Source organism: Symphalangus syndactylus, chromosome 4, assembly GCF_028878055.3.
Source record: "Symphalangus syndactylus isolate Jambi chromosome 4, NHGRI_mSymSyn1-v2.1_pri, whole genome shotgun sequence".
Classification (NCBI taxonomy): Eukaryota; Metazoa; Chordata; class Mammalia; order Primates; family Hylobatidae; genus Symphalangus; species Symphalangus syndactylus.
In genome coordinates, this window is record NC_072426.2 from 36,827,321 (window position 1) to 36,855,229 (window position 27,909).

The 27,909-nt window shown below is 41.0% G+C and overlaps 1 protein-coding gene and 1 long non-coding RNA gene across 3 annotated transcripts in view; one reads left to right on the plus strand and one right to left on the minus strand.

Annotated features, from left to right (window-relative positions):
- Nucleotides 1–599: 599 nt before the first annotated feature.
- Nucleotides 600–22,497, minus strand: LOC129480540 (uncharacterized). Its single transcript, XR_008657077.2, has 2 exons — nt 21,755–22,497; nt 600–3,303 (listed from the first exon to the last, which is right to left on the minus strand). It is a non-coding gene; the product is annotated as an uncharacterized lncRNA (long non-coding RNA).
- Nucleotides 22,498–22,818: 321 nt separating this feature from the next.
- Nucleotides 22,819–27,909, plus strand: part of ZNF365 (zinc finger protein 365) — a 106,996-nt gene continuing 101,905 nt past the window's right edge. For both annotated transcript variants that reach the window (XM_055274430.2, XM_055274429.2), the window contains exons 1-2: nt 22,819–22,971; nt 24,688–25,443. In XM_055274430.2, the coding sequence (XP_055130405.1) occupies nt 24,701–25,443 (743 nt within the window). In that variant the 5' untranslated portion in view covers nt 22,819–22,971; nt 24,688–24,700. The remainder of the gene's footprint in view (nt 22,972–24,687; nt 25,444–27,909) is intronic.

Below are 27,909 nucleotides of genomic sequence, written 5' to 3' on the forward strand. Positions count from 1 at the left end.
CTTTAGTTATACACATTTTTCTGTTTCTTTGTATGTCTAGAAAGTGTTAAATTAATGCTGGATATTGTGATGTTAAATTGTCAAGTGTCTGGATTTTCTTGTCTTTCTTTAAAGTGTGTTGAATTTTACTTTGGCAGTTGGTTAAATTACTTGTACATCAGCTTGGTTGTTTTGATCTTTATTTAAAAATTGGTTACAGTGGGCTAGAGCAGCCTTTACTCTGGGGCTTATTTAGACCTACTACTAAGACGTGATCATTTTAGGTTCTACGCTTATTTTGGTGTCTTTCCACTCTAGATAATTGGAGTGAAAGTATCTTCCAGTCTCACCTGAGGCAGGAGGATCACTTGAGTCCAGGAGTTCTTGGCTATAGCGTTATGCCAGTTGAGTTTCTGCACTAAGTTTGGCATCAATATGGTGAACTCCCAGGAGTGGGGGACCACCAAGTTGCACAAGGTGAGATGAACCAGCCCAGGCTGGAAATGGAGTAGGTCAAAACTCTCAAGCTGATCAATAGTGGGATGGTGCCTGTGAATAGCCACTGCACTCCAGCCTGAGCAATATAGCAAGATCCCATCTCTAAAAATGAGAACAAAAAATAAAGAAGTAAATGGATAGGTTTAATAGCAATTGAACAAACAGAATATGGGGATGGAGAACTCGAAGACAGGTCAGTGGAAAATAATCACATTGAAGTAAATAGAGAAGAAATAATGGAGAAAATAGAGTAGACGTGAGAAATGCTCAAAACGTCCAATGCATATAAATGGAAATAGAATCTGTGATGGTGTATTAGCTATTATTGCTTCACAACATGTCACTCCAAAATGTAATGGCTTAAGTTGACAACAATAATGTATTATCTCTCATGGTTTCTGTGGAAACTGCAGGAATTTAAAAGCAGCTTGATTGGGTTATGGTTCAGGCTATTTTATAGAGTTGCATTTAGATGTTGACTGAGCCTGCAGTCATTTAACAGTCTGAATTCAGCTGGAGCTCAAAGATTCACCTCCAAGGTTCTTAAGTCACTTGGCTAGTGTATTAGTCCATTTTTACACTGCTGATAAAGACATACCCAAGACTGGGCAATTTACAAAAGAAAGAGGTTTAATTGGATTTACAGTTCCATGTGGCTGTGGAAGCCTCCCAATCATGGCAGAAGGCAAGGAGGAGCAAGTCACATCTTACATGGATGGTAGCAGGCAGAGAGAGGGAGCTTGTGCAGGGGAACTCTTCTTTTTAAAACCATCAGATCTGGAGACTTATTCACTATCATGAGAACAGCGTGGGAAAGACATGCCCCCATGATTCAATTACCTCCCACTGGGTCCCTCCCACAATATGTGGGAACTCAAGATGAGATTTGGGTGGGGACACAGTCAAACCATATCATTCTACCCCTGGCCCCTCCCAAATCTCACACCCCCGTCCTAACATTTCAAAACCAATCATGCCTTCCCAACAGTCCCCTAAAGTCTTAACTCATTTCAGCATTAACTCAGAAGTCTACAGTCCAAAGTCTCATCTGAGAAAAGGCAAGTCCCTTCCACCAATGAGCCCGTAAAATCAAAAGCAGGTTAGTTACTTTCTAGGTACAGTTGGGGGTACAGGCATTGGCCATTCCAAATGTGAGAAATTGGGCAAAACAAAGGGGCTACGGGCCCCACACAAGTCTGAAATCCAGAAGGAGAGTAAAATCTTAAAGTTCCAGAATGATCTCCTTTGACTCCATGTTTCACATTAGGGTCACACTGATGCAAGAGGCGGTCTTGGGCAGCTCCGCTCCTGTGGCTTTGCAGGGTACGGCTTTCCTCCAGGCTGCTTTCACTGGCTGGTGTTGAGTGTCTGTGGCTTTTCCAGGCACACAGTGCAAGCTGTTGGTGGATCTACCATTCTGGGGTCTGGAGTGCTGTGGCCCTCTTCTCACAGCTCTACTAGGTGGTGCCCCAGTAGGGACTCTGTGTTGGGGCTCCAACCCCACCTTTCCCTTCTGCACTGCCCTAGCAGAGGTTCTTCATGAGGGCCCCGCCCCTGCAGCAAATTTCTGCCTGGGGATCCAGGCATTCCCATACAGCCTCTGAAATCTAGGTGGAGGTTCCCAAATCTCAGTTCTTGACTTCTGTGTGCTCGTAGGCTCAACACCATGTGGAAGCTGCCAAGACTTGGGGCTTGCACCCTCTGAAGCCACAACCCAAGCTCTATGTTGTCCCCTTTCAGCCATGGCTGGGGTGGCTGAGATGCAAGGCACCAAGTCCCTAGGCTGCACACAGCATGGGGACCCTGGGCCTGGCCCACAAAACCACATTTTCCTCCTAGTCCTCTAGGCCTGTGATGGGAAGAGCTGCTGTGAAGACCTCTGACATGTCCCAGAGACATTTTCTCCATTGTCTTGGAGATTAACATTAGGCTCCTAGTTACTTATGCACATTTCTGCAGCTAGTTGAACTTCCCCTCAGAAGATAGGATTTTCTTTTCTACTGCATTGTCAGGCTGCAAATTTTCCAAACTTTTATGCTCTGCTTCCCTTATAAAATTGAATACCTTTAATAGCACCCAAGTCATCTCTTGAATGCTTTGCTGCTTAGAAATTTCTTCCACCAAATACCCTAAATCATCTCTTTCAAGTTCAAAGTACCACACATCTCTAGCACAGGGGCGAAATGCTGCCAGTCTCTTTGCTAAAACATAACAAGAGTCACCTTAGGGGGAAAGACTTGCCCCTGTGGTTCAATTACCTCCCACTGGGTCCCTCCCACAACACTTGGGAATTCAAGATGAGATTTGGGTGGGGACAAGCCCCCAAACCATATCAGCTAGCAAGTTAATGTTAGCTATTGGTCCCTGTCCATGTGGGCCTTGGGATGGGCTTCCTTATGTGTCCTCATGACATGGCAGCTAGCTTCCACCATAGAGAGTGATCCAAGAAATTAAGAAAAATTTGCAATGCTTTTTATGGTTTAGCCTAAGAAGCCATACAGAATCAAAATCCAGTGTTCTATTGGCCATGAGTCAGCTTTGATTCCATGTGGGAGGGTGCTAACCAACAGCATGAATAACAAAGAGCAGTGTAAGCTGACTATGACAGTCTGCTCTTTGATCCTCAATGATTCATGTCCTTCCATCATGCAAAATAAACTCACTCCCTCTTAAGTATCTCAAAAGACTCATCATATAACAGCATTAGCCTAAAGCCCAGAATCTAATCATCAACAGCATTACCCTGAAACCCAGATGCAGTTGAAGCTCCTTGGTTGTTGTTCCTCACATGTAGCCTCTTAGAGTAGTTTCCCTTGATCTGAACACCTGTAAACAAAAGAGGAAAGTTTTATACTCCCAAATATCCAAGTTACAATGGGGAGGCAGGCATAAGATAACCACTATGGCCCCCCATTAAAGAAAGAGGAAATGAGAGGCAGACAGGGCTCACTGGCACATAGAAATACTGAAATCGACCTGGGCACATGTTGTCAATTCATTATTAAGACTCAAACCTATTACTGCCTAGAAATGATTCTCTATGGCACTTTAGGCCCACACTCTGCATTCTTGGTTCAGTTCCACCTCTAAATCATCTTTCCTATTCCACAAATGATAATACATATTTACAGCTGAGTAGTTTATCTCAGCCTTCTGACACTAGAAATGTGGGGTCTAAAGACCTCTTGCCATTTTGTACTGTCTTGGTACATTTTAGTTCATGTACTGTTAACATTAGTAAAACTTTTAAAAAATTTTGTGGGTCTCCTATGGGTCTTATTAGCATTTATTCCATTAGAGATAAGCCATACCCACAAATGTCTATACTGGAAGCCCTCCTGAACCTTAGGCTTCCTCTGGGGCTACTGAAATAAACATCTCCAAGATGCTTAGAAGCCTCAACATTTAACAAAGATTCGCAAAGAGCATCCTTCAAATTCTTATAGGACTTTTTATCTTACTAAACAGTTCCCTGAGACATTGCTTTAGGTTTCTTTACACTCTGAACAAAAGATTTTACAGTCATACCATCTGCTTCATCTTTAGATCATGTTTTTCCTCAGAGTGCCCTAGATTGATATATGCCTAAAAGTCATTTCTTAATTTTAGCATTGTTTGCCATCTGTAAATCTTGGAATAAGAAACAATTTTAATTTCAAACCCATCATGTTCTGCAATTTTAAATTATTCACAGTTCTTCCTTTAGCTTTTCTTTCTGCTCTTGTATTTTACTATGAACGGCAAGTAGAAGACAGGCGATACATTTAACACTTTGTCTTGATATCCTCTTGGCGAATTCTTCCAGTTCATTGAGCATATTTAAAATTTTCCATTCTACCCCAGTCAACAATACAAATAAGCTTCCCATCAGTCAATAATATGTCCTCTTTTTTCAGCTTGCAGTAACATTTTCTTTACTTTTATTTAATTTCTCACTTTATATCCTCATTGAATGCCACACAGTTTCCATTAAATGTCTCAAATGACATTTAGGTTCCACTAATAACTTCCTGATGGTCTTTTCCGCTCTTCTCACCAAACTATCACCATATTTTTAGGTTTTTGTGATGATGGCACCTCATTTTCGATGATCAAAACCTGTATTTATCTACTGTTGTGCAAAAAAAAAAAGTCATCCCAGAGCCTATTGGATTAAAACAACAAAAGTAATTTTTTATTTCTATTGGTTTCTGTGGGTTAGGGATTCGTTTTCAACATGGTTGGTACACTCTGGCTCAGGGTCTCACCTGAGATTGCAGCCAGAGGTAGGCTAGAGCTGCAGTCATCTGAAGGCTTGATCAGGGCAGTGGATTCAGTTATAAAGGCTCTCTTACAAAGCTGGCAAGTTGATGCTTGCTATTTTATCCTTTCTATATTGGCCTCTGCATGGGGCTGTTTGAGTGTCCTCTCTATTTGGTGGCTCACTTCTCTCACAGTGAGAAATCCTAGAGAAAATGGGACGCTGCAACATCATTTATGATCTTCAGAAGTTAAACACCACCACTTCTGTAGAATCTATATTTACACAAGTCCACTCTAATTCAATGTGAAAGGAACTATACAAGGTTATGAGTACAAAGAGATGAGGATCAATGGGGACAATATTAGGGGATGGGAAATACAGATAAGGGTTTGTATACAGAAATGTATTTGAACTTGTCAGCAGGAACAATAACTGTGAGGGAAAGAAGAAACCAGCATTAGGCAGAAGGAAAAGTTTAACAGTGACCCCAGCCAAACCCCTGGAGAACTCCAGAGCTGCAAAAGCTTTTCAGATGTGTCCTGAATTAAGGACAAATTTTATATACCTACATCAAGCAGTCACTGAATGCGAATTCTCCCTGGAGAGTTGCCCCAACCTTGAGCAAGACATTATATTAATCCAGTGGTGATTCTTAGGAAGGGAACAAGCTCTGGGCTATCAGAATGCAATATTCTTGGCAAGAGAAGGAGTAAGTACTCAATACTTGAAAGAGAGTCTTTGTGGTATACCACAGCAACCTCTACATGATGAAAGTTAGAAGAAAATTGATGAAAATTTATTTTAGTTTGGAAACTAAAATAAGATGGTTACTAATTTCAAATTCCATATTCAGTAAAAAAAAATTTAACTAATGACAGGAAAATATGAATATTTTAAGACAAACAAAATTAAGGGATTTTTTGATATAAGGTCCTCACTAAAAGTAAATTAAATAAATATCTCCAGCCAGAAAGAAAACATTCCCAAATAGAAAGATAAAATTCCAGGAAGGGAATAAAGAACACAAGAAAGAGGAAATAAATTGGTAAATATAAATGATAATTAATTATACAAAACAATAGTCGTATGTGATCTGAGGTTTAAATTATATGTAGAACAATTTCACAAAAGTGGGAGATAGGTAATAGTAAAGGTAACAATTTGTAATAGTTTAGTATAAGTCAAGGCTATATATTATGTATCTAGGAGAACTGCATAAATAGTTAATGACATATAATTACAAGATAATAGAAAGTGTAAATGAAATAATCACTTAAAAAGTTTTAGTTCTAAAAAGGAAAGAAAAATAGAAAAAGAAGCATAAAACCTATGACCCCAATAGAAAATGGATAGCAACAATGTATATATAAACTCAATAATGTTCATAATTACATTAATTGTAAATGATCTAAATACACCGAGTAAAGTCTTATGGTGGTCAGATTGGATTGAACAACAACAACAACTATATTGTGATCACAAGAGTCATGCTTTAAATATAAAGACACAGAAAAGTAGACAAGAAACCAAAAAAATGCCATGTGTGATGGTTAATTTTAGGTAATTTCCCATCAACCTTAATTACAAGGCATGGTAGTAGTAAGAGATGCCCTAAGGGATCTTCTGTATTCCAGGCATACTTTCTTTACTTCTAGTGTGGAGTAATAGTCCAATTTCTCCTTGGTAGTCTGGATCAATTACTCCAGACTACCACAATTCATAATTCCATAATTCTGTAATTCCCTTCTTAGCCAGCTGACTCAGAGGCATCAGGAGCCCAAAGTGGCTGGGTGACAGTCTTAACTTCCAGTTTAATGGAATCATTGTGTCTCCTTGTGGCAGACTTCCTCCCTCTGGAACTAGAACCTGTAGGCCAGCAGAGCATAAAGTTGTGAGAACAGGAAATATGCAAAGGTGGCATATTCATCCCCATTCAACTCTCCTATTTGGCTTGTGTAAAGACAGATGAATTCTGGAGAATGACTGTGAATTATCATAAGCTTAGCCAAGCAGTGACTTCAATTGCAGTTACCCTGCCAGATGTGGTTCCATTGCTTAAGCCAATTAACACTTCTCTTGGTAACAATAGTGTGCAGCTATTGATCTTGTAAATGCCTTTTTATCCATACCTGTCCATAAGGCTCATCAGAAGCAGTTTGCTTTCATCTGGCAAGGCCAGCAATACACCTTCACTGTCATACTATGGGGTATATCTACTCTCTAGTCTTACATCATAATTTAGTTGGCAAGGATCTTGGTTGCATCTCCTTTCCACAAGATATCACACTGGTCCATTACGTTGATGACATTATGCTGATTGGACCTAGTAGTGAGCATGAACTAGCAACTACTCTGGACTTACTTGTAAGACATTTGTGTGTCAGACCATGGGAAATTAATTCTACTAAAATTCAGGTGCCTTTTACTTCAGTGACATTTCTAGGGTCCAGTGGTATGGGGCATGTCAAAATATCCCTTCTAAGGTGAAGGTTAAGTTGTTTCATCTGGCCCCTCCCAAAACCAAGAAAGAAGCACAATCCTAGTGGGCTTATTTGAATTTTGGAAGCAACACATTTCTCAATTGGATGTGTTATCCTGGCCCATCTATTGAGTGACTAAAAAAGCTGCAAGTTTTGAGTGGAACTCCAGGAGAAGGCTCTGCAGCCTCCTGGAGCAGCAGGAGCTCCAAGCTGCTATGCAAGCTGCTCTGCCACTTGGGCCATATGATCCAGTATATCCAATGGTATTTGAGGTGTCAGTGGCAGACAGGGATGCTGTTTGGAGCCTTTGGCAGACCCCTATAGGTAAATTGTAGTGGAGGCCTTTAGTCATTTTGGAGCAAGCCCCTGGCATCATCCTAGATAACTACTCTCCTTTTGAGAGACAGCTCTTGGCCTGCCGCTGTGCTTTAGAAGAAACTGAATGCTTGAACAGGAGTTATCAAGTTACTACATGACCAGAGCTACCTATCTGGGTGTTATCTGACCCACCAAACCATAAAGTTAGGTGTGCACAGCAGCACTCTATCATCAAATTGAAGTCATATATATTCGATGTGGCCTGAGCAGGTTCTGAAGGCACAAGTATTTAACATGAAGAAGTGGCCCAAAGGATCATGGTTTCTATCTGTACTACACAGCTTTTTCTCTCCCAGCCTACACCCATGGCCTCCTGGGAAGTACCCTATGATCAGTTGACAGAGGAGAAGACCAGAGCCTAGTTTATAGATGGTTATGCATGATAGGCAGGTACCACCTGAAAGGGGCAGCTGTAGCACTACATCCCCTCTCTGGGACATTTCTGAAGAAAAGTGGTGAATAGAATTCTTCTCAATGGGCAGAACTTAACCTGATCGTACACTTTGTTTGAAAGAAGAAATGGCCATATGTGCAATTACATATTGACACACAGGCTGTAGCCAATGGTTTTGCCAGATGGTCAGGGACTTGAAAGGAAGGGAATTGGAAAATTGGTGACAAAGTAATTTGGGGAAGACATATAGGGCTAGATCTGAGTGAGCAAAAGATGTGCAGATATTTGTGTCCTATGTGAATGCTCACCTTCTCAGCAGAGGACTTTAATCATCAGGTGAATAGGATGATCCATTCTGTGCATACTAGTCAATGTCTTTCCTCAGTCACTCCTGTCATAACACAGTGGGCCCATGAACAAAGTGGCCATGGCGGCAGGGATGGAGGTTATGCATGTGTATTAGTCTGTTCTCATGCTGCTAATAGAGACATACCAGAGACTGGGTAATTTATAAAGAAAAGAGGTTTAGTGGACTCATGGTTCTACATGGCTGGGGAGGCCTCACAATCATGGCAGAAGGCAAAGGAGAAGCAAAGGTACGTGTGTCCTACATGGCGGCAGGCAAGAGGGAGCATGTGCAGAGGAATGAATTCCCCTTTATAAAACCATCAGATCTTGTTAGACTTATGCACCATCATGAGAACAGCATGGGGAACACCCATCCCCATGATTCAGTTACCTCCCACCAGGTCCCTCCCATGACATGTGAGGATTATTACAATTCAAGGTGAGATTTGGGTGGGGACACAGAGCTAAACCATATCAGCATGGGTTCAGCAAAGTGGACTTCCACTCACTAAGGCCAACTTGGCTATTGCCACGTCTGAGAGCTCAGTCTAACAGCAGAGACCAATACTGAGTCTCCAATATGGCATCATTTCCTGGGGTAATCAGTCAGCTGTCTGGTAGCAGGTTGATTACATTGAACTGCTTCCACCATGGAAGGGGCAGCATTTTGTGCTTGCTGGAATAGACAGTTACTCTGGATATGGATTTACCTTGCCTGCACACAATGCTTCTGCTGAAACTACCATCTGTGAATGCCTTATCTACTGTTATGATATTCCACAGAGAGAGCACTGCTTCTGATCAAGGAACTCACTTCATAGACAAAGAAATGCAGAAATGGGCTCATACTCATAGAACTCACTGTTCTTACCATGTTCCCCATCATCCTGAAGGGGTGGCTTCACAGAACAGTAGGATGGCCTTTTGATGTCACAGTTACAGTGCCAGCTAGGTTATAATAGTTGGCAGGGCTCAGGCAAGGTTCTCCAGAAGGGTGTGTATGCCCCAAGTCAGCATTCACTATAGGGTACAGTTTCTCCCACAGCCAGGATTCATGGTCCCAAGAATCAAGGGGTGAAAATGGGAATGGCACCACTTACCATTGCCCCCAGTGACCTAGTGGCAAAATATTTGCTCCCTGTTCCCATGACCTTATGCTCTGCTGGCCTACAGTTCTCAGTTCCAGAGAGAGGAATGCTGACTCCAGGAGACACAACACTGACTTCAGTGAACTGGAAGTTTAGACTACCACCAAGCAACCTTGACCTCCTCATGACTGAGTCAACAGGCTAAGGAAGTTACAATGTTGGCTAGAGGAATGATCCAGACTACCAAGGGTAAATTGGTAGTCCTTACCTCTAGGAAGGTAAGGAAGGGTGGGATATAGGAGATCCTTTAGGGTATCTCTTATTATTATCATGCCCTGTGATTAAGGTCAATGGGAAATTACAGCAACCCAATGCAGGCAGGACTATAAATGGTCCAGACCCTTCAGGAACAAAGGTTCGTGTCACCTCACCATGTAAATATCCACAACCAGCTGAGGTACTTGCTGAAAGCAAAGGGAATACAGAATGGGTAGTAAAAGAAAGTAGTTATCAAAACCAGCTATGACCATGTGACCAGTTACAGGAACAAGGACTATAACTGTCATGAGTATTTTCTCCTTATTTTGTTAAGAATATCTTCGTGTATATTATACATATATTAAGCAAATGTATGTTTTCATTCCTTTCTTATTCCTTTTTCATGTAACATAAGATATATTAACTTTACGTAAGTCTTTAAGTATTGTTAATTTTACATCAGAGTATTTAAGTTACATCAGGAGAAAAGTAAACATCATCCAAGGACTTTACTTCCTCTCTGGGCAGGGATTAATGCATTTATGGTTGTACATAGGATAATTTTATCATGTTAGGTGGAATTATTCCTTTTTATTATCTTTATTTGCAGGTTAAGTATGGTTCAAAGGTATGCATAAGGCTGTCAAGTTAACAAAGGCTAGACTTGTCATGGTTCATTTTAGATGTCAACTTGACTGTATTAAGGAATACCTAGAGAACTGGTAAATCATCACTTCAGGGTGTGTCTGTGAGGGTGTTTCCAGAGAAGACTGCCGTGTGACTCAGTGGACTGAGTAGGGAAGATCTGCCCTCAAAGTGGCTGTGTGTATATGCACCATCCAATCAGCTGGGGGCCTGGATAGAACAGAAAAGGAAAGGACAGAATTTCCTCAATGTTTCTCCTGGAGCTGGGACACGCTCCTTCTCCTGCCCTTGGATATCAGAACTGCAGGCTCTCTGGCCTTGGGACTCCAAAACTTACATCAGCTGCTTGCTAGGTTCTCAGGCCTTTTGCCTTGGACTGAAAATTACACCATAAGCGTCCCTGGTTCTGAGGCTTCTGGACTTGGATAGAGCCATGTTACTGGCATCCCAGGGTCTCCAGCTTACAGACAGCCTGTCATAGAACTTCTCAGCTTCCGTAATCATGTGAGCCAATTCCCCTAATTAATCCCCTTTCATATGTTTCTATGTATGTTCTATGGCACACAATGCTTCTGCCAAAACTATCATCCATGTACTTACTGAATGCCTTATCCACTGTTATAATATTCCACATCCCATTGCTTCTGATCAAGGAACTCACTTCACAGACAAAGAAGTACAAAAATGGGCTTATGCTCATGGAATTCACTGTTCTCACCGTGTCTCCTATCATCTGGAAGGAGCTGATTTCATAGAATAGTGGGATATCTCTCTAGAGAACCTTGACTAATACACCATATAAACACAAAACAAAAGGAAGATGGTGTGCCTATATAGACAGTTCTTGAAAATGATGGTTGAACTTATTTTTTTTTTACTTTACAATGGTGCAAAAGTTACATACATTCAGTAGAAACTGTATTTTGAATTTTGATGTTTTCCTGGGCTAGTGATAGGCAGTATGAAACCCTTGCGATGCTGGGCAGCAGCAGTGAGCTGCAGCTCCCAGTCAGCTGTATGGTCATGAGAGTAGATAACCATACCCTACAGTGTACTGTGCTGCCAGATGATTTTGCCCAACTGCAGGCTAATGTAAGTGTTCTGAACATGTTTAAGGCAGGCCTGGCTAAGCCATGAAGTTCAGTAGGTTAGATGTATTAAATGCATTTTTGATTATTAAATCAAAATATCAATTTTCAAGTTAGAATGGGTTTCTCAGGATGCAACCTCATCATAAGTTGATGAACATCACCAAAATCAGAAAAAGTCGATTTAATGCAAAAATAATTACTATGAAGATGGAAATTTCATAAACATAAAAGGGCCATTTTAGCAGGAGGCAAACACATCCCAAATCTGTATAAACTCCATAACAGAGGTTCAAATATTGCTATGGTTGAAATGTTTATGTCCCCCCTAAAATTTATTTGTGGAAACCTAATCACAAATGTGATAGTCAGGGGTAGGATCTTACGGAGGTGATTAGTTCATAAAAGCAGAGCCCTCATGAATGAGATTAGTGCCCTTATAAAAGAGACCCAGAGAGCCCCTTTGCTACTTCCATCATATGAGGACGGAGTGAAAAGGTGTTATTTATGAGGAAGTGGGTCCTTACCAGACACCAAATCTGTGAATGCCTTGATCTTAAACTTCCCATACTCCAGAACTATGAGAAATACATTTGTTGCTAATAAGCTACCCACTTTATCATATTTTGTTGTGGCAGCCCAAACTAAGATAAATGTTAAAGCAAAAATTGGCTGAATTAAAAGAAGCTCATAAAATAGTCCAGAAAAAAATCTAGAAACATAAAACAACACAATTGAGCAATTTGGCTTTACAAAATACTGCATCAAACAATGAACCTTCTTCTCAAGTGCAAATGGATCTTTTGCCAAAATCATAATAAAAGGCTTAGCAAATTTGAAAAAGTCAGAATCATTCACAGTGTGCTATCTTTCCAAAATAGAATCAAGGCAGAAAAAATAACAAAAAGTAACTAGAATGATGCCAACTGTTTGATAATTAAACAATAAACTTTCAAATAAACCATTAATAAATAAATCAAAATGGAAATTAGAAAAATTTTGCCTAAATCATAGAAAAGATACAATATATAAAAAATTATGGGATTCAGCTAAAGCTGTGCATAAGCAGAAATATATTGCTTTAAATGCATGTATTAGGAAAGAAGAAAGAAATTAATCATTTAACTTTCAATCTCAAGAAGCTAAAAAAAGAGAAATTAAATTTAAGGGCAGTAGAGAAAAGAAAAAATAAAGTTAGAGCAGAAATCAGTGAAAGGCAAAACAAACATATAATTAATAATATCAGCAATAGTGACAGTTGAATATTTGTAAAGATTAATAAAATGTATAAGCCCAGAGCAAGACTGCTTAAGAAAAAGGAGAGATGGCACAAATTGCCATTATCAGGAATAAAAAAGGGATATTAATGCAGATCCAATAGAGAACAGAAGGATAATAACATAATATTTTAATTTAGTACCAATTAATTTGACAATTTGGGTGACACAAACAAATTCCCAGAAAAATACAACTTACCAAAACTGTGAGCAGTAGAAAATCTGAATAGCTCAATATCTATTAAAGATATTTAATTCACTATTTAACAATCTCCCCTAAGGAAAACTCTAGAGTCACACGACTTTACTGGTAAGTTCTTGTGAAAATTTAAAGAAGTAATAACACAAATCTTGCATAAACTCTTCCATAAAACAGAGACAACTGTTTCTCTCATGTATCTTTTATGAGACTAGTACAACCACAATTCCAAAACCTGACAAGTATATTCTAAGAAAGAGAATTACTGACAAATCTCACATAAACATAGTGTAAAAATCTTTATCAAAATATTAAACTACTGAATCTAGATATTTTATATATGTGTGTGTGTGTGTATATATATATATTATATTATATACACTGAACTTCTCTTTGGAACGCAATATTTGTTTGACATTTAAAAATTAACATAATCACGGGCCGGGCACTGTGGCTCATGCCTGTAATCCCAGAACTTTGGGAGGCCGAGGCAGGCGGATCACGATGTCAGGAGATTGAGACCATCCTCGCTAACACGGTGAAACCCTGTCTCTACTAAAAATACAACAAATTAGCCGGGCGTCGTGGCGGGCGCCTGTAGTCCCAGCTACTCGGGAGGCTGAGGCAGGAGAATGGCCGGAACGTGGGAGGCAGAGCTTGCAGTGAGCCGAGATGGCGCCACTGCACTCCAGCCTGGGCGACAGAGTGAGACTCCTTCTCAAAATGAAATAAAATAAAATAATTAACACAATCACTTTAAAATAAAAAGGAGAAAAGTTATATGAACATCTTGATAGATGCAGAGAAATTATTTGACGAAATTTGCCCCTCCCTGTGCTTGTATTTTGAAGAACTCTTGGCACACCAGGAATAAGAGGTACAACAAATAAAGAACATTACAAAAACCCAATAGCAAACATCACATACATGGTGAAATATTGAAAATGTTACTTCCAAGATTGTGAATGAGTCAGGGATGCCAGCTATTACTACTTACATTCAACTTTTTTTTTTTTTTTTTTTTTTTTTTTTTGAGACAGAGTCTCACTCTATTGCCCAGGCTGGAGTGCAGTGGCGCCATCTCGGCTCACTGCAAGCTCCGCCTCCCGGGTTCACGCCATTCTCCTGCCTCAGCCTCCCGAGTAACTGGGACTACAGGCACCTGCCACCGCGCCTGGCTAATTTTTTGTGTTTTTAGTAGAGACGGGGTTTCACTGTGTTAGCCAGGATGGTCTGGATCTCCTGACCTCGTGATCTGTCTGCCTTGGCCTCCCAAAGTGCTGGGATTACAGGTGTGAGCCACCACGCCTGGTCTACATTCAACATTTTACTGGAGGTCCCAGCCATTGCAATATATATTTTTTTAAAATTAGGATTTGAAAGGAAGTAATAAAGCTGTCATTATTTGTAGACATAATTAGTATATGCTAAGAAAATTCAAAAGAATAAACTATTTGGTCTAATAATTGAATCTACAATGTTGCTTAATACAATTTTATTATTTAAAAATCACATATTTCTACATACCATCTACAAATAGAAAATTATATTTTAAAACATGCTATTTATAATATCATCAAAATATAAACTACATAGGAACAATTCTAGCAAAAGATTTGCAACACCCCAACATTGAAAACTATAAAAATCCTTGAGGAAAAACTAAATAAACTTATATATAAACTTTTAATATTTAGAAACTCAATACTGTAAAGCCATCAATTCTTCCCAAATCAATCTATAAACTCAACACTATCCCAGTCCAAACCCTACCAGGATTTTCTTTTCTTTTCTTTTTTGGCAGAAGCTGACAGACTGATTCTAAAATTTGTATGGAAATTCAAAGGGCCAAGAGTATTCAAGGTAACTGAAGAGGAAGAGCAAAGCTGGATGATTTATTCTACCTGAGAACAAAACCCATCATAAAGCTAGCATTGAAGACCTCACAGTATTGGCACAAGGATCGATAAACTAACCAATGCCCTATGTTAGAGAATGCACACATGCATGGCCACCTAATTCAAGATGAAGGCCACAATACAGTGGGTGAAAGAATCCTATTTTCCATAAACATTGCTGGATTAATGAAATATATGAGAAAAATGTATCCGGACCCCTTTCTATACCATTGCTCAAAATTCCATACAGATTGCAGATCTAAATATGAAAAATAAAACAAAGCTTTTAGAGGAGAACATAGGAAGACAATTTCATGACCTTGGAGTAGGTAAAGATTTCTTAAACAAGACATAAAAGGCACTAACCCTAAAGGGAGGATTCCCATATGTATATCTGACAAAGGACTCATATGTAGAATACACAGAAAATGTTAATCAATAGAAATAATATAGGCGACAAGAGAAAAAATAAAGGATCTGAACAGACACTTTACAAGAGGATATGCAAACATCAAAAATACATGTGAAAAGTGGCTTCCACATCATTAGCCATCAAGAGCATGTAAATTAAACCACAGTGAGATACTACTGCTCACCTATAAAAATGCTAAATTAAAGTCAGAAAGTTTTAAGAGTTGGAGAGATTATGCAGCATTTGGAATTCTTATACATTGCTGGTAGGTTTGAAAATTGGTATAACATTTTTGAATACTATTAGGCATTATCTACCAAAATTAAACATATGCATATTTTATGACCTAGCAATTTCACTCCTGGGTATATACACCACAGAGATATGTACCTATGCTCACGAAAAGACATATATTTGTGTGGAAATAAATGAAGATCATGCAAATAAGAAGAAGCAAAGGCTATTTATCCAGAGCTTGCTCTAGTAAGGGAGTCAGCCACCCTCACTTGCGTTTGGCTGAGACTCAAAGGCAGGCAGAGGACCAGGAAAGCTTTATAATGGAAAAAAGAGAAGGATTTGACTATGCCCTGACTAGAGGTTGCTCAAATGGAGAAGCTGGAGGTGGGCTAAGTAGAAGTGGGGCATACTGTTTGATCGTTTAGATGAGCATACTTGGCTTTCTCTGGTTGGTCCTAAGTTATAGATAGGGCAAAAAATTAGGGAAACTGATAGTTAAGGTCAACTTGTGGCCACTTTGGGGCCAATTACTACAAAGGTTGTGATTTAGCATCCTGGAATGAGGACTACCAATGTAGGTCAGGGTTCTGTTTTTATATAAGGTCTGGCAGTTATCTGTTTATATATTCAAAGACTCACTAGAATTTTCCTATAAATTTTTCACAATAATCCTAAACTGGAAACTACCCAAATTCTCATCATTAGCATCATGTATAAATAAATGGGACACATTCACACAATGAAATACTATACAGCAATGAGAATGAACAAACTACAATGACATACAACAATATGGATGAATCTCATAAACATATTGTTGAACAAAAGTCAGACACAAAAGAGTACATACGATAGGATTCCATTTATTCAAAACACACAGAGGCAAGCCTAATCTACCCTAATCTACGCTATTAGAAGTCAGGATGATGGTACTTTTGAGGGGAGGGGTAAATACTTGATAGCAATACACAGGAGTGTTCTGGGAAACAGAAACTTGGTCTGTTTTTTGTTCTGGATGCTGGTTACCTGAGTGTGTCCAGTTGTAAAAGTTCACTGGGACTTACGAAAACTTTGTGTATGTATGTTAGTTTCCAATAAAAATTTTAAAATAATCTAAAAAGTCATTGGTAAAAATTACTCCAATTAACATTCAGGTATCTGCATTTGGGTATAATGTTAAAAATGATTCATATTATACTGTTGAGTTAGGAGTTTCACTAGGTTTTAATGTACACCATGTGTTTTCTTTATATACAGAGAAAAGTCTATGTATATTTTATTTTCAAGTTCAGTTTCTCTTTCCTATAGTTACAAGGGCTCTCTTTTCACTCTCTGCTACTAAAAAAACTATAATTCTCACCTAAAATAATAGAATAAAATGGCTATGTATTTTGGTCCCAGAAAACGGACCCTATTTTGACAGAGCATCAGTTCCATAATTTATTCTTCATGTAACTACATAATTCCAACTAATTATTTAGCAATCTTCATATTTTAACTGCATCTTTTTTCTGTATCTTTTATTCCATAGCAACATGCTTTCTAGCTCTCCCACAACCACTTTGCTTAGGGGAGGTGTGCCAAAGATTTCTCTTCACATTATAAACTATCAAGAAAGGAAAGGGCTTTAAAATTTCTAAATGATAAGCACTGAAAACCTTCTGAACATGAGTCATTTATTGCATGTTCAACAATTAGTTTTTGAGGGTCCCCAAGATGCCAGGCAAGGATCTAGGCACCAAAGATACAACAGAGTAATGGCTAAGCACACAGGTTCTTAATTTAGGTAGGCTGGGTTCAAATCCTAGCTATATAACTTACTATCTTTATAAAAATTACCTAATTGCTTTACTTCTCTATGACTCAGTTTACTCATTTATGAAAGAGGGATACAAGTAACACCTTTCTCCTAGCTTTATTAGGAAAGTGAAATGGCATATCATGTGAAAACCATTTAGAATCATCCTTTGCACATAATAAGGACTTAATACCTGTCAGTTGTTATTACAAGAGGAGATGACATTTGTTATGGTTTGGATATAGTTTGGCCCCAGCAAATGTTAGAATCTGATCCCTAGTGTCAGTGGTGGGGCCTACTGGGAGGTATCTGGGTCATGGGGCAGATCTCTCATACCGACTTGGTGCCCTCCTTCAGAAAATGAGTGAGTTCTCACTCTATGAGTCTGGCACCTTCTCTGCCCCTCCAACCCACCCATCATGTGATCTCTGCACACGTTGGTTCCCGTTCACTTCTGCCATGAGTGGAAGTAGCCCAAGTCCCTCCACAGAAGCAGATGTACTTCTTGTACAGCCTGCAGAACCGTAAGCCAAATAAAACTCTTTTCTTTGTAAATTACCCAGCCTCAGGTATTCCTTTATAGCAACACAAATGGACTAAGACAACACCTAACAATTTTGACCAATCACCTATTGACAAACTTCTCCACCATCACCATGACTGCCTTCCATGCCCTCTTCTCCAGCCATGCAATCCATCTAGCAAGGAAATGACAAATGAGAATTTTTTTTTTGAAACAGTCTCGCTCTGTCACTCAGGCTGGAGTGCAGTGGTACGATCTTGGCTCACCGCAACCTCCACCTCCCAGGCTCAAGCGATTCTCATGCCTCAGCCTCCTGAGTAGCTGGGACTACAGCTGTGTACCACCACGCCCCAGCTAAATTTTGTATTTTTAGTAGAGATGGAGATTCATCATGTTGGCCAGGCTGGTCTCGAATTCCTGGCCCCAAGTGATCCACCTGTCTCGGACTCCCAAAGTGCTGGGATTACAGGCGTGAGCCACGGTGTCCGGCCAGAAATGACAAATGCATTAACTGGACTAACAACTAGGATTGTGGTACTAGAAAGTCCTTAGTTCATTCCAGCTCCTGCTTTTTACGAATGAAGACATGAAGCCCAGAGATGTTGGCCAGCTTGAATAAAAACTCACACAACTAATTAGGGTATTAGATCTTGGGTCTGCACATTCTTAGTTCAGGTACTGGGCTGGAGAAACCTGAAAAGTAGAAAATTAGCCCATCCTCTCATTTGGTTCATGTTTGACCCCACCAAGGGAACAAGTAACACTGCTCTTCCTAGGTGGGGGGTTTACCTTGCTGTAAGTTTTCTATTTTTAGCCCCTATAGAAGGCCTACTCCCTGCAGATTCACTCTGGCTAACAGACTGCTGTGGGATTTAAGGCACTCTCCATGGTGTTGCTTGGTGGTTGCCATGACAACGAAATTTAATAGAAATAGTTTTCTAGTTGAGTATTCTGGTGAAGGCTTTAAAGCCAGATTACAGCTCTGACTCTGAAGCTTAAATGATGCAAGTGATTTGTACTGGCACATAGTAGGCATACCATAATATTTGTTGAAAGTCAGAATGAATACATATATGCAATTAGTTGCATGAGGGAGCTGGAAAACCTAACAGCTGAGAACTGAGCTGTTACTTAAAGTCAATACTTAAAAGTCAGTGTGGAGCAAGTTTGGGAAGTGGTGTAGCTCTGGATTTTCATAATTACCTGACACTGTGTGAGAAATGATTTGTCTGATTCCAAAGGACTGTGTCTGATCTTTAGGCCACTTATTAGCTCTGCAACCCAGGGGCTTCCTTCTGCACACAGATGTTTGCTGCAGACATGGGAAAAGTAGCAGGAATCTGCTCTGGGTTCCCCTTGCAGGCCTTTTATCTGGGGCAATTATTCAAATCTTAGAGGGTCTGTGTTCAGTCCCTATAAGGCTGCTTTTTGGCAAATGTAATCAACATATTTAATAAATGGTTGAAAAAAATTTAAACAGCCTCTCTGGTTCAAACCTTTCAAACCTGTGTTTGAAAGGCAGCCCTTCTGGCCACAATGGGTGAATGTTATTTGATAAATTGAGAGGAAAGTGAGCTCAAAAATCTCCATTCAATTCCTAGGTCTTTCAGCAGGGATTCTCTAACCACCCCAGCCTGAAGGGCTCTTTCACAGTCACGACAGAAAAAGCCCAGGCTTTTGGAGTCAGAATTAGCTTCAAATTCTTACTACCTCTCATGCTTTTTAGTGGCATGACCTTCAGCTGTATTCATCGCATCTCCAGCAGCATTCTGTCTTGTGCATAAAGGGCTGCCAATATCTGCCTCGTTGGTTACTGTAACAAAGGAGTGTTTCTCAAACTTTAGTGGTCATGAGAGTCACCTGGGGAGATAAGTGAAAATGCAGATCTTCAAGATCCACACCTGCAGATTCCAATTGATTAGGTCAAGGTTCCAGACATCTGCATTTTGACCAGCTCCGCAGGCTCCACAGGTCCCACTTTGAGAAACACTGGATATGTGCATAAACGTTTGGTATAGTAAGATCCATTGTAATTACTCTAAAGGTGAGAGCTATGATCATTAATAATTCAACAAACATTTATTGAACATCTACTATGTGCCAGGCATGATGTCAGGCCCTATAGACACTTCCCATTTACTTCTTTTTACCATATATTTAACTTGTCATATATATATATGTGCCTTGTTCCCATCCCACTAGTTGTAAGTGCCTGGAGGGCAGAGTAAAACAGCATAATGTGGCATAGGAAAACATCAGTGTTTGAAGACATGAACTCTAATCCTGATTTTATTATTTATTACCTATAAGACTTTAGGCAAGTCACTTTACTTCCTAGAACTTTATTTTCTTCATCAAAAACTGGAAAGCCAATGAGTACAGTGGTTTTGCCAGGGTTTGCCATCCTGGCTCTAATGCATTCTAGGTTTGTGATCTTGAGAAAGTTACTTAACCTCTTTGGGCCTGTTTCCTCCTATGTAGAAAGGGGATTTATTTGTTCAGTATTCGTTCTTTTAACAAATATTTTTTGAGCACTTTGATCAGCACTGTGCTAAGTCCTGGGAATATATTGGAGAGTAAGACAGACAGGGACCCTGACTCACATAGCTTACAACTTAACAGTGGACATAAATATTAAACAGACAACTACATCCATAACCCAGCACATAGAATTATTGTGACAAATCCTGTCGTAATAAATTTTCCTAGTACGCACTAACCTTGTCCAGGAGTGTCAGGGAAGACCTCCTCAGAGAGGACATACTTAGGATGAGCTCTGAGGGATGAGTAGGCATTACCAGATAAAGAGGCCCCAGAGACGGGAAGAAGCAGGGCTCTTAAGTAAAGGGATGCCAAGGTGGCTGGAACTGAGTGTACAAGGTCCTCCCTACCTCACAGGTGTTCAAAGATTAAATGAGGTAATTGGTGGTATACACAAGTGACACTTTGAGAACCACTTAAGGTCCTAAATGCCTGTTGACCAAAGTTGAATTTCCCACAATACTCAGCTTTAGGCTCTGCACAGAATAAGCTCTCCATAAGTATTTGATAATATTTTATATTTTTAGGGTGAGAAAAGGACTTTGAAAATCTCCATCCTCTCATTTAACAGGAGAGGAACTTAGGACCAAAAAAGAAGTAGCAGCTGTCTAAGAAATGGGAGCAGCTGGCCGGGCGCGGTAGCTCACACCTGTGATCCCAGCACTCTGGGAGGCCGAGGTCAGTAGATCACCTGAGGTCAGGAGTTCAAGACCAGCCTGGCCAACTCGGCAAAACCCCATCTCTACTGAAAATACAAAAATTGGTTGGGCGGTGGCAGGCACCTGTAATCCCAGCTACTAGGGAGGCTGAGGCAGAAGAATCGCTTGAACCCAGGAGGCAGAGGTTGCAGTGAGCTGAGACCGCGCCATTGCACTCCAGCCTGGGAGACAGAGCGAGACTCCGTCTCAAAAAAAAAAAAAAAAAAAAAGTAAGGGAGGAGTCTGAACCGGAAACCTTTTCCTCTCCAGAGCATGCTTTTGTTGTGTTTTGCCATGAAGGCAGCGGGTGTGAGAGGTTAACCTGCAGGCGCCTCCCAAGATGACCGAGATAACTTGGCACTCCGATGAGTGTACCTTTCAGACTTTAAAATTTTGTACTAAATAAATTGATTCTTGGAATAGTCTTGAGAGCGAGTCAAAAAGTAACTTCAATGAAATATAATATTTTAAAAGCAAACACACCCCAGCACAATAGCCTATCTCCATTTACGTAGAAGTTAGTACATATTAATTCCTCTTCTCCTTCCTGCTTTTTAAAGGTGTGTAGGCCCCTTTTTTATGGAATTAATAATAATTATAAATGAAGTAGCAACAACGATAACAGCTGACTTTATCAGTGTGTGTCCCGGTCAGGCAGCGTTTTTACCTCCATCACCATCAGCGCATTCGATCCACCGCTATATTAAGAGGTTGGTCCTGATTATCTTCATTTCACAGATGAAGAATTGAAGGAACAGAAAAGTCTACTTACTTGACCTAGGCCCTAGAACCAGGATTTGAATCAAGTCTCATGCCAGAGCTTGGGATCTTCATTGCATTTGATGTGATAATTCATTTGTGAAAAACAAAGCAATTCATTTGTTTTCATTTGTCAGAAACAAAACAAAATCTCAACTAAGATAACTGTTGAGTTCTTTACAGTTAAAATAAAATCAGGTGTTGAAATGAGTAACAGTAAGCCTTGAGAAAAGACATCCCGAGGAGTCAAGAGGATGCATTAACTGTCTACAGATGAACAGAATCTCTTCTTTGAACAAGGAAACCCAACAGTAACTTTTATCTTGGTTTCACATTTCAGGAGTTACAGTAGGGGTAAACCAAAACAGGTTAAAAAAAAAAAAAGAGAGAGAAAAGCAAAAGCCCAGCAAGCTGAGACATCAGAGTCCTTCAGAAGGAATGATTTGCCGTCTTCTCTTCAGGACATCCCCTCTTTAGGAGGACAAATCTTTTCTCCAGGGAAAGGGGCGTCCTCCTCAGAAATGGGGGTGTAGGTGAGGGATCTTGTTGCTTTAACTGTTTGTTCATAATCCCTGCACTTTACTAGATTTAGTTCTGCCTGTTAACGTAGCCTCAGGACACTTGGCTAGGAAGGCTAGAGTGTACTCTCTGGGTTAGTTATTTTGGGACATTCTCGCCCTGCTGCTTGGGATGAAGAGGTCCTAATTAAATACCCGGACCTTCCAATGGGCAGATTTTCAAAGAAGACGCCCAGCTATGCTGCATCCTCATCCACACTCTCCCGTTCCCCCCAAACTAAGTGCAAAAAAGCTTGCCAGGCCTGCAGAAAGCGCCGCGCCTGCGAGGCTGACACGCGTCTTTCCTTCCCTCCCCCGGGAATGATCCCAGCATCTCTCACAGTGATGTCAGTGTAATCCTGAGTCGGATCGGGCTCCCGGCTGGGTGGCGGGGGGGCAGATGATGCTCCCGCCAGCTGGGCAGAGCAAGGGTGTTCCCCGCGGAGGTGGCAGCCCTGGGCCGCGGCGTTCCGGAACCCCGGGGCCCGCGAGCGCCGCCCCCGCTGGCTAGCCGCGCCTCGCTCCGCCCTGGACGCCGCCGGTCCCGGCGCGGAGGTGCGGCGGGGAGTGGGAGCCGGCCCGGCTCAGTCTGATTTACGGCTCTGCTGAAAACCGCTTCGCTCCCGCAGCATCAGCACCGGCGGCGGCGGCTGCAGCAGCAGCAACAAGTCGGGTAAGATTCGGCCGCCGGCCATCTGCGCCCGCGGCTAGGCGGAGGGGACCGGCCGGGGTGGCCGGGGCTGGGGAGGGGGTCCCCGAGCCCGCAGCATGGCGGGGAGTTGGGAGAGCCGGCTTCCCGGCCCCTACCAGCAGGAACTCGTGTGCACACGAATCCACTCTGGCACCCGTGGGCTGGCACGCAGCGGAGCGGGGGCGGGGAGAGCTGGGACCCCGGGGCAGGGTCATTGCCAGCCTGCCCTTCTCTGGCAGAGTCACTTAGGGCTCTTCCATCAGCCCCGTGGACTGGGGTTTCCTCTGGGCCCATAAAAGCCTGCGTGCTCTGAAGTGTGTGATAACCAATTTCCCCGTCCAAAATGCCACCCTTTTCCCATTGCCCCCCTAGAATCCTGACTTCCCCTTTCCTTACCTCTTGCCACTGTCTTTGGCCCTGTGCTGAGCCAGGGTTTGCATCTCGTTCCCAGAAAACCAGTGGTTAAACACCCCGGTGTACCCATCACAGGAAGAGGTTCCCCTTTCTGGGGGCCGGGGGCTTCACCTAGAAGCCTTGCCTGCCTCGCTACCTGGGGACCATTTGCGCCTCTGCTTTTGAAGAGGTTGAGGACACTTTTCACCCAAAGACCCCAGCTGGGCTCCCTCATTTCGGGTCCAATGCTTGTTACATTTAAGTGGAAACCTTTCATGGAGGAATAGAAGATATGCACTGTTTGCAGAACTGGGTTGCCAACAGTCATCTGTTGCTAGGGTGAAGATAATACATTCCTGCAAGGAAACCAGAACTTCCTGTTATTAAGAGAGTATGCTGATACCTACCTGGTTCACACATTGACCATCCCTAGAGGTTGTCATATAAAATAGCATCTGAGACAAGACAAATCCTTCCAGAACACTCTATTATAATAAAAATCTTGGCCATGGCTCCACTTATGCCAAATGGTATTTGACACATCGGGTCTCCAGGATTCAGTAAAACCTGGGTCTATTATTGTTACGATTAGCACTTTGGTTTATGTCATCACAGCAATACCTGAAGGAAAAAAAGGCAAAAATTTCAGGGTGAAAAAGTTTTAGCTGATTGCAGGCTTAATGCCACTGTGCATACTTGAGTAATCTTTCCTGTACTTGAGGATAGGTCCCGAGCTTGCTGTCTTAGGACCCATTTTGACAATTCACGTGAGTTTTCGTATGTTCTTGTGTTCACGCATCTCGGATTGTATCCTTAAAATAGGGCACAGTTTTGCATTTAGTGTGCCAAATTCAGGAGGGGAGGAAACTTGAATTCCACTTCTGGATCTACCACTTTCCATCTGACCTTGGATTAATGGCTTTACTTCCTTGCTTCAGTGTTCTTATCTGCGAAGAGGGAATGTTACCCACCTTTTTGATTCTAGGTAGGAGTTGGCAAACTTTTTCTGTAAAGGTAGTAAATATTTTAGCTTTTAGGAGCATAGAGTCTCTGTCTCAGTTACTCACCACTGCCATTGTGGTTTACAATAAATAATACAGAAATTGATACAACAGCCGTAAATAATGCAGAAATTGATGTGGATGGATTTGGCCCATGGGCTGTAGGTTTTAACTGCAACATAAAATATTATGTGCAAAAGTCACTTGAAACCAAAAAGCCTCTGCTCTCATGGAGATAAGCAGCAATCATTTTAGTAGTGTGTTTTTCAGCCGACTTGTAAACTACCTATTTCCCCCCTCCCAGGACTTTTAGAGTAATGCAACAGAAGGCTTTTGAGGAAAGCAGATATCCCTGGCAGGAGTCCTTTGAGAATGTTGCTGTGTGCCTGCCGTTCCGCTGCCCGAGGTGTGGAGACCATACCAGATTTAGAAGCTTGTCATCCTTGAGGGCCCATCTGGAGTTCAGTCACAGCTACGAAGAAAGAACCCTCTTGACAAAATGCAGTCTCTTTCCATCCCTCAAAGACACAGACCTAGTCACTTCCTCAGAACTCCTGAAACCGGGAAAATTGCAGAGCAGTGGCAACGTGGTAAAGCAGAAACCAAGCTATGTTAACTTGTACAGCATTTCACATGAACATTCCAAGGACAGGAAGCCATTTGAGGTGGTGGCAGAGAGGCCTGTGTCCTATGTGCAGACCTACACTGCCATGGACCTCCGTGCAGACTCGCTGGATGGGCCACGGTCGGGTCCTGGACTGCCCACCTCAGATACCAAAGCTTCTTTCGAGGCACATGTCAGAGAAAAATTCAATCGAATGGTTGAGGCTGTGGATAGGACCATTGAGAAGAGAATTGATAAACTCACCAAAGAGTTGGCCCAGAAAACTGCGGAACTGTTGGAAGTTCGGGCAGCTTTTGTGCAGCTGACTCAGAAAAAGCAGGAAGTTCAGAGACGAGAGCGGGCCCTAAACAGACAGGTGGACGTGGCCGTGGAAATGATAGCTGTACTGAGGCAACGCCTGACGGAATCTGAGGAGGAGCTTCTTAGGAAAGAAGAGTAAGTGTTGCTGACAGGGGATGCTAACCCCATTGCTTTAAGCAGCACCCCAATCCCCTTACAAGCAAATGCTAAGCAAGGTTGATTTTTGCTATTTGCAGGTGCCTTGACTGCATTTCTTATTGATATAGTTGAACCAGGAGGCACAAGGCTTTGATATCATTTACGCTCTGTGTGCGTGGTCTGCAACCTAGCAACATTAAAGTCAAATATCTAATTCCTTCTCAACTGGGAATTTGTAAACTACAGATTATGTTTTTAGAGAGAAGACTAGCACAGCCTAGCTATGGTGGGATCCATTCCTAGCACCAAATGGTGTGCAAGGGTGAGTTGAATGGGAAGGCAGAAAGGGTGAGCTAAGTGAGCTGTTCCTTCTTGACAATCTCCGTATTATGAAGTCAATGCAAGATGCTGTCTTAAGTTCAAAAACATTCCTCCAGTATTAATAAGTTTGGTTCATTTGCCATTTTGTATTATCTGCCCAGGTTAAGTAAATGTTAGTAGCTGAGAATCCATTTAATTTAATTTATATTTGGGAGAAACAGACGTAAAGGAACCCAGAGGAAAGACTTTCTGATATTGCTATACTTCTATGATTTAAGTTTGAGACTTGACTTTTTGGAAAATGATGTATATCACATTAAGTTTTGCCCACTTGCAAAGAGTTGAGATTGGTTTTCACAAGTTATAGATCATAGAAGCTATTGCTTGAGAAATCATCATACTTAGAGAAGCATTTCCTTATCAGTAAGTATAGATTTAAGCCAAACTAGGAAAGTATACATAACAAGTCAGTGTATTTCCCAAATGCAGAATGTCAGATTTCATTTTAAATAGAGGTTTAGAAATTCATGGAATCAAAGGACATTAAAATTGATGGAGTAAAACATCCTAGAAGGCAGGTTTCCAAATAATTTGAGTTCTATTATAGAGATTGATTTAATTTCATCTTTTCTTTGCCCTCTGGCACTCTTCTATTTTGTGTTGTCTCTTAAAATGTAATGATTAAAACTTCCTGAGACACTCCATAGATTAAAGAGATCATTACTTGCTATCACTTTAATGCTTACATTCTATCTTGTGGGGAAGCCTAGACATTTTTTGTTCAGGAGAGACATTTTTTAAATTATGTAGTTAGGATGGATTTGAATCAGCCTCTGACTTACTTTGCTCCTAGGGAAATAATCTCTAATGAAAAATGTTTCCCTTTTGGTTTCTGGTGTTTCCTGGTGGGAAGTTAATGTCTAGACCCGTTAATGGCCACCAGAGTGACCCGCACTGTGCTTTTGAAAAAAGGGCAGATGTGGTTAATCTATGTATAAAGAAAGACCTAGAATTAAATTTGAAAATTTTTGCTTCATTCAGGAACAGTGAGTTTAAAAGACAACCAAATTAATTTTTTGAACTTATTTATTTGTTGTATTTTACTTATTAATTACACAAGTAATAATGAACATGAGGTCTGGGGTAGTAGTTGCCTGGAGTGATGGGGTCAAGAATGCTTAATTGTCAAAAATATCTGACTAAATAAAAGTGGGCTATGCATGGGTCAGTTACATGTTATAGTTAATCCAAGGATGCCACCTGAGCACGAATTGAAAAACTAAGACATGTTAAAACAGGAAAAACTTGAATAGGACAGAATTATGTGTATAAAAATAGCCTCTCCAATCCAAGCACATCCTATCCTACCCTTCAGAGACAGCCACTGTTAAGTTCCGTAAATGTCCTTCTAGACCTTTCCTGTGTGCACACACAGATTCTCACACAGATTCCATTTTTCTAAAGGAAATCGTGACACATACTGTTCTGCCACTTGCATGTTGAATTGTTTTTGTTTTTAATATAATAGACTTCAGGCATCTTTTGTTTACTAAATACAGAACTATACTACTCTTTTTGACTGTTGTGTAGTATTCCATGGTATGGATGCATCATGATCCATTTAACCAGTTTGCTATTGACGAATATATAGTTTTATTCCATTTTCCTAGTATTAAAAATAGTGCCTTGGTTATTATCCTTGTTCATGTTTGTTCACATTTTTGTGAGTATACCTGAGGATAAATTATGGGTTTATTTATTTATTTATTTTTTTGAGACAGAGTCTCATTCTGTCACCCAGGCTGGAGTGCAATGGCATGATCTCGGCTCACTGCAACCTCTGCCTCCCGGGTTCAAGCAATTCTCCTGACTTAGCCTCCAAAGTAGCTGGGGTTACAGGCGCCCACCACTGCACCCAGCTATTTTTTTGTATTTTTAGTGGAGACGGGGTTTTGCCATGTTGGCCAGGCTGGTCTCGAACTCCTGACCTCAGGTGATCTACTGGCCTTGGCTTCCCAAACTGCTGGGATTATAGTTGTAAGCCACCGTGCCTGGCCACAAGGTGATTTTTGTATGTCATTTTTGGACTAGTAGAAAAAAGTAATGATATTTAAAAAAAAAGAAAGTGTTTTAAATAAAACT